The sequence below is a fragment of the Centruroides vittatus genome, unplaced genomic scaffold (genome assembly GCF_030686945.1).
Source record: "Centruroides vittatus isolate TY-2023 unplaced genomic scaffold, ASM3068694v2 contig_2828, whole genome shotgun sequence".
NCBI classification, from domain to species: domain Eukaryota; kingdom Metazoa; phylum Arthropoda; class Arachnida; order Scorpiones; family Buthidae; genus Centruroides; species Centruroides vittatus.
Window position 1 is genome coordinate 16,433 of NW_027121800.1, and position 8,117 is coordinate 24,549.

At 30.9% G+C, this 8,117-nt stretch overlaps 1 protein-coding gene across 1 annotated transcript; it reads left to right on the forward strand.

Moving 5' to 3' along the window:
- The first annotated feature begins 4,949 nt into the window (after positions 1 to 4,949).
- Positions 4,950 to 7,694, forward strand: LOC136972197 (cholinesterase-like). The gene is made up of 2 exons (XM_067266753.1): positions 4,950 to 6,341; positions 7,514 to 7,694. Exons 1-2 carry the CDS (start codon positions 5,032 to 5,034, stop codon positions 7,692 to 7,694), a joined length of 1,491 nt encoding a protein of 496 aa, XP_067122854.1. The 5' UTR covers positions 4,950 to 5,031.
- Positions 7,695 to 8,117: the final 423 nt, after the last annotated feature.

The following is an 8,117-nucleotide window of genomic DNA, read 5'->3' on the forward strand; positions in this document are numbered from 1 at the left end:
CATGCGAATTTTCATTTATTTAATTGTTTTTGTATGCACATAACGGAAACAAAAGTTTTAATAGATATATAATGTCGCTTAGCGGGCCACGCAATTTAACGTGACGGGCCGCGAGTTGGCCAGGCTTGATTTAGATAGTGCCTGAGAAAGTAGAAACAAAATCAAGTACAACGAAATGTAACCACTTGCGTAAGTTGAACAGTTTGAGCTGGTCCCTTCTGTGGTCACATTAGCAGGTTTTATTGTACTTCGCGATAGAACATTTTACGTTTATTTTTGGGCAGCTTTAGCAAAGGAATAACATTCGGATCCAATAATATTAGACGCATATCTTCGTAGAAAATTTGCTTCAAAGTTCGGTGAAAACTCTTGCATTTTTTATTCTTCGCGCTTGCTGAGCCTCTTCTAACATTCTCCAATTTCTAATAGAGTCAAACTGATTATTTCAGGTCTGTAAAACACTTTTTGTGCGCCGCTGAGCTATTTATAACAGATCAGAAATCGTTAAAATTGATAAATTCGAGCAAATACAAATACATTCAAATTGTCATATACTCGTCCACATTAGAAATCACAAGGTGTAATTTGAAACTTTATTTGCTGAATTTGATCAATAGTGAATTTTTTTCAGATTTCTAGTTTTAGCGTTGCTGATCAAAAGACAAATTGTGCTTTACACTCGACAAAATCACGCCACAATAGAAATAATAATAATAATAATAATAATAATAACTATACAACACATCACCTCTGGTTGCAAGCTCTTGGCACAGACAGATTATTTACACAGACATAATCAAGTAGCAAATATAATACACCAAGAGCTTGCAAAGAAACACAAATTAGTAGACATCCACGAACCATACTACAAATACATTCCGCAGACAGTATTGGAAAACAACAGGCTCAAAATGTACTACGACAGAGCCATAATCACAGATAAAACAATTTACCACAACAGACCAGACATCACACTCATTGACAAACACAATAAAATCACATACATTATAGACATATCCATTCCAAACACTCACAATATACAAAACGCATGCACTGAAAAAATTAGCAAGTACACAGAACTTGCCCAGGAAATAAGGCATCTGTGGAGGATGGATGGGGTGCTTATTGTACCTGTTGTTCTCTCCTCTACAGGTGTCATACCACACACACTACACAAAAGCCTGGGCACATTACAATTGAATAGAAACATATACATCACACTACAGAAGGCCACTATATTGAATACATGTCATATTGTGAGAAAATTCCTGAATACAGACACACATACCGATACACTTCTTTAATTTCTGTTTTGGTTACTATGCCTTGACTTTGGTCCGGCATAGTACACAGCCACCGGTGTTAACCGAGTATATCTCACTTAACCCAACATAATAATATAAAAATAAAATAAAATAACGAGATACAAGTTATGCAATACGTCATAATAAATTTAAATTGTTTATAAATCTTATTAGTCTCGTGTTTCTGACGTTTTTACAACGGGTAAAAATCTCAAAAACATCCTTCATTAATTATAAATGTCGATGTTTTTAATTTACTTATTGGGCTGCAATTTCAAAATATTGTTGATATATAAATTCCCACTGTTGTCCGTCCGTTTGCTATATATACTTAATATCGAAAAAGGTGTCAGATAAGTGAAAGACCAGACCAAAAAATCATTAGAGGCAGGAGGCTCCGAGTAACTACGCATGAACTTCAGATGCAAACCAGAAGTCACTTTATTCTAATTCAAAAATTTCTACCTGAAAAGTGTTAGATGGATGACGGCACATCTCCATTGTTGAAGGAAAAGTACTATGTACAGGCACTTGCCACTATTAATTTGGGATGCCACTTTAAACCAAGACGAAGTAAGTACTGACTCTTAGGGATCGTTAAAACATTGTAAATGAACAAAAAGTTATTTAAAATGATTTCCGCTGCAAATCTGAAGTTCCTATATAGTTAACCAAGCCTTACAGTTTCCATATCTGATCTCGCCTTTCATCTATTTATTTCCGTTCTTCGAGATTAAGGAGAGACAGACAGACGACAGTGGGAATTTATAGATCCACAATTTTTTTTTCAAATTGCAGCCCAATGAACGTGAGAAATTGCGAATTAACTGAATCTAACCATAAACACCTCTTTCATCTTCACACACTAATTAAGTATAGATTCCAGTATGAAATTATAGTTTTAAGAAATAATTTTTAAATTATGGGGCAATTAATACGTTACAATCAGGAGAAAGATGGTAGCTTTTAACGTCGTTCTTCACCAGTCTTCCAAACATTTTTGATCTTTTTGTGACAGTTTGCATTTATATTATAGTAACTTTTGTTATAACTTATTATTGTATTTAAAAAATATAAAAATTCTCGTCTATGGTATTCCGCCAGATATAGGCTGAGAAATTAAATAAGGATGAAATGAAGAAGTTCTTTGATAAATATAATAAATTTGACAACGAATTATATAAGCTTAAAAAGATAATGGCGCTATAAAATGATAAGATCTTGTATAAACTGAAGCCAACTAATTGTGCTTAATAAATACTGATCTGTTCCTTGACATTACACAAATATATACGATATATTAATATATAGTAATGAGAAAAATGATCAGACATTATTTCAAATTTATAAATATATTTGATCATTTTTTTTTCGAGAAATAATTACGATTACATATAACATAATGCTTATCAGGACTTTACGTTGAAAATGTCGACATTATATAGTCGAACTGTTAACACGGCAGCCTGTAAACGGCGATCCTGTTTCGGGAATGTTTCTGTTTGAAATGCGTGAAAAGCAACCTCCAAACAGCGGCTATAATCGCCGCTGTTCGGAGGTTGCTCCCATACAATTAGAGGTTGGGAAGTCTTGACAGTCTCAAAGTCCCGGGACACGAGGCAATTCATGATCAATGTCCGAGACGTCCTAGGACTTCAAGTCTTCTCAGAATAAAATTAGAATCGAGTTTTTTTTTGGCGAGATGTATCAATAAAGAAGCAATTTTAGTAAAAATCAACATATATTGAACATATAAATATCGTAATGCATTACTTCTATTCTGAACACAATCCTTATTAGCAAACACCTAAACCTGACTGGGTTGTCTGTTTATCGAAACAATTTTCATTGGATTAAATTATGCATTACTATCCAAAAAACAGTTGCTTCCTTGGAAGCTTAACACATATTATGCGGAATAGCTTTGTATAATGTAAAAGACTGTGCATAAAAGAAACACTGTTTTTTATTTTAAGAAATTAATTTCAATATTCAGATAGATCTATATCATTTGTAGCTTTGTTCAAAATTCAAAATGGAAATTTTATATAAATTATCGTATACAATGGTTACTTTCTTTATACAGTTTTCCTTCTACACTGGCATTATAATGCAGAGGTCATTACAGCCAACAGAACAATAATAAATATTCGTACTTGAAAAATTTATTTGAAGGACATTACAGTTCTGCTTTTTTCTTTAATGAAGACATTAACAAATTTACAAAAATTCATCTTCGTGTATATAGAATTCTCTTCATTTTTAACTTTTTCTTCTTTATGTGTGCTAAAAGGGCCTATTATCCATATTTACTTGCTATTCTGCAATGTAAACAATCCGGATAAAAGGGTGAGGAGCACTGGATTGGTTTCGATTGGTTGGATTGATAAGGCAATGTTTTACGAGCATTTTTTGATCTCACGGCACAATTCAACCTATAACTAAATTTCCGCTGCACAAATTTACGCAGAAGAAATGACGTAATTTAAAGTGGTGTTTGTAAACATTCCATCGTCATATTACTTGCCACTTAATCTAAATCTTTTGTCTATATTTTTCGTTAATTAAATAAAACAGTATTGCTGTCTTTTCAAATAGCAAAAGGTTATAATAATAGTTATTTAAATTAACAGTTTTAATTCACATAAGAAAAGCAATCAGCATTAAGCCTTAACTTGAAGTTAAAAGTGTTATTGTAATTGCCTTTAGAAACGAACTCAATGTCCCGCAATTTCAAAGTTAAATTAATTTGAACGAAATATAAACTGAGAGGCTATATATACACTTACGATTTAAAAACAATTTCCTTTTAAAGGAAATAACCCGATTTTAATTGTTAATGTACTGTACACATAATTTTGCAAATATATAAATATATATTTATTTATTTATATATTTGCAAAATTATATAATATATATATATATATATGCACATGTTTTTACTATTGATACATTATATATACGTTTATTTAATAATGAAAAACTATTATAATCAATTTAAAAATGTTTTTATTTTGGCATCTACAATTATACAATTATTGTTTTTTCGGCTTTTTTCGAAACTTAATACAAGGCGAACTGTACAAAAATACATTAGCCGAGAAATATTTAATTTTAAAATATTACACGACAGATGTATTTAATTATAATTGTTAAATAAAAAAATGTTATTTAAAAGTATATTACAAATGGTGACTTTATATCATCCATCATTATAATAGTTTTATTGTTTTAAAATTTTCCTCTGAGATTGCTGCATATCTATTGGTTAGGTCAAACGAGAATATGCAACCTGTACCTCATTCCGTTAAGTGTATGTTAAATTACAGTTAGAATAAGACAGCAAAAATTCAACAATTGTTCTCGTCATATGCAGGTAAGCAATAACTATATCGATAGATTATAAGCTAAAAATTTCGAAAGTTACTTTCTATTTCTGGAATTCCAGACAACTTTTTAAAAAATTCAAATCTAAAAACTTTACAACTTTACAACATTTAAAATTTTCGATTGTGAAAACTATTTTTTAATTATCTTTAGTATATATAACTATATTCCAGCAACTAAAATGAATAGTCACATAATACTAAAAGCTACATTTGGACTATTCGTTGCATTTCAATTCATCAAACAAAGCAATAATAACCATGTATGTGGAAACTTTGCAGGAAAAACAATAAAAGTGTTAAACAAAACTTTATACGCTTTTTATGGGATTCCTTATGCAATGCCTCCAGTAAATGAATTAAGATTTCGACAACCTCAACCTTTAACCATTAAATCAAATATCATATATAATGCAACACGAAGATCTCCTTCATGCATGCAAAACCCGCTTTTCCCGTTGTTAGAATGGATCGATCGCAATCCTAAAGATTTAAGCGAAGATTGCCTCTATCTCAATATTTGGGTACCTAGCGCAAAGCAAGATAGAAATGCATTTGCTACCATGGTTTGGATATATGGAGGATCATTTAACACGGAATCTGCCAATATGAATCTGTATGACGGCGCTCCAATAGCGGCAGTGGGAAACGTCATCGTAGTTACATTCAATTATCGTGTTGCTGCGTTAGGTTTCGCAAATTTCAATAACGAGGACGCACGAGGAAATATGGGCATGTTAGATCAAGTAATGGCCCTTAAATGGGTGCATCAAAATATCGAAAGTTTTGGAGGTGACAAGAATTTGATAACTGTTTTCGGCCAGAGTGCTGGAGCGATCTCCATCGCTCATCACATGATCTCTCCTCTTACTAAAGGCTTATTCAAAAGAGCGATTTTGCAAAGTGGGAGCAATTATCAAGAATATTTTGCTGTGAATACTACATTCAACAGAGAAAATACGGCTATACTATCACAGGAAGTAGGCTGTAACGTATCTGATATATTAACGTGTATGAGAGAAAAGAGTGCATACGAAATTGTTGCAGCTGAAAAGCGATTGATTAAACGACAACAAACATTATTATATTATCATCCACAAGTGGGTCCTCCATTTCTATCTGACGATCCATTTTACGATATTGACGCCGGTAAATTTCATGATGTCGAGATATTAATGGGCAGTGTAAAGGATGAAGGCACTCCCTTCGTTATTGCACTGAATCCATACTTAGCAATAGAAAACCATCCAATTTTATCAAAAGCGGAGGCGAAAGATATTATGAGTAGAGCTTACAAAGTAACCGGTCAATATCTTGATCGTATTGCAAAGGAATATTTAGGAAATGTTGCAGAAAATGACTATTCAGAAATTCTAAAACAAACAATCAAAGCTATAGGTGACTCAGCATTTTCATGCCCCATATCACATTTAGCCGAAAGACTTTCTCAGTACGATCACACAGTCTACGTTTATAAGTTCAATCATACTCGTATAAAATCTTTGTTTAAAAAATGGATGGGAGTTTTACACAACGAAGATTTGCATTTCGTATTCGGAAGATCTTTATTAAAACAGAAAGATTACACCGAAAATGAAGTATTGTTTAGCAAGAGAATCATACAGCTTTGGACGTCGTTCGCTAAAACAGGGTAAGCTTTAGTTTTAAAAAGTGTGTTTCTAAGATAAAAATATGCATAAAGCATTTCATTTAAATAAATAAATTATTGTATTTAGAATTATATTAAATTGTATATTTATTAAATTAAATAATTTATTTATTATGTTGTGTATATTAACCCAACAAATTTATAACAGATTACTGTTTTATTTAATGCTGTATTACTTTTCGTTAATTTTTTTTAACCCGTTTATAAGTAAAAGTTTTATTGAGGTCATTCTTTCTTCTACCAATATTTAAAATATTTCATATTTGTGTTTCGAATCATACTATATTTCAAATACGTATTAATTATTATATAAGCAGCATTATATAGCGCTTTAGATAACTAATATTAGTTATCTAAACACCACAAAGGTAGTTACATGAAATAAAATATTTTTATGATACTAAATTACATTAATTAATCAGTTATAGATGGTGTTTCAGAATCATATACATTATCATAAAGTTTTATTTAAAAAGTCGTTGCCATTTATCGGAATTTTGCTTGAGGTAAATGAAAAAGTAACTCAAAATGTTTTTAGGCGCTTAATGGTTTCTTCATGGAGAACTTTTACGATTTTCAGTAGTGATACGTCATACAGAAACGGAAATAGCTACAACCGACTCTACTGTTTCAACAAGCGGTGCACCACATCACTAGGAGATTTCTGTACATAATATGCTTGATACATTTTTTCCTGGACGACAAATAATCCCTAATGACCGACAACCTGGTCACTTGGATCGACCCATTGGATTTTTTAAATAGAGTAAAGTGAAGACATTTAGTACCAAAAATGTCTTCGTAATGATAGCGGTTTGAAAGATATGATAACCTTTCAAATACTAAATGTTACACCCAAGTGTTAAACAACACCTGGAATCAAATAAGTTTTTTTGCAACTAAAGGATTACATATTGAGGTTCACTGAACACAGCCACTTCAGCATTTGTACTCATTTTTAGCAATAAAAACTTAGGAGTTTATCTTTTCTAATGCAAACATTATTTCGATAAATCTCTTCGTTTTCTAAATGAAATTTTGTTAATATTGTATATTTTTACCGGATATTTTGTATTATAAAATAAGGTTTAATAGGTGTCCAAAAACAAAAGTAACTATGATATTTTTAACAATTAAATTATTTTATTTCCCAGGAAACCTATGTATGAAGGAATGGAGTTTGAATGGCAACCGTTCGATAAGAAGAAACGTAACTCGCTTTCTCTCACTCTCGGAAACATTCGTCTTGTGAAAGCAGAAGCGGATAAAAAATGTGAATTTTTGAAAGAATTTTTCAGAAAATATACAAATAAAATGTACATGCAAGGGTTTTAAATTTTCATTGATTTATTTATTGGCTATAAAAGCAGATAAAAGAATATTTCAGTGAAATAACAAAATTTAGAAACACAAAAAAATACAACTTGTAAAGTAAATTGCATGTTTCTTCTTTACGTAAATGTCCATATTTTGTTATGAATTTTAAGAAAAGAGACAAGACATTCCGCTATGATATAATTTTGTTAATGTTTTTTATATTGGAATTTTTAACCAATTTCATTTTTGTTTTTTCGAGGTCAAATTAATCAGTTTTTCAATTGTAAAATTTATGTGAATAAATTTTAAATATTTTTGATCATTAAATAAATTCATCTTTATTTGAAACTATTTCTATTGTTATCCTCGTAATGTAATCCCTTATATTATTCAGATATTATTTAAGTAAATGTAGTTACTGAAATTCTGAAGTCGATTACT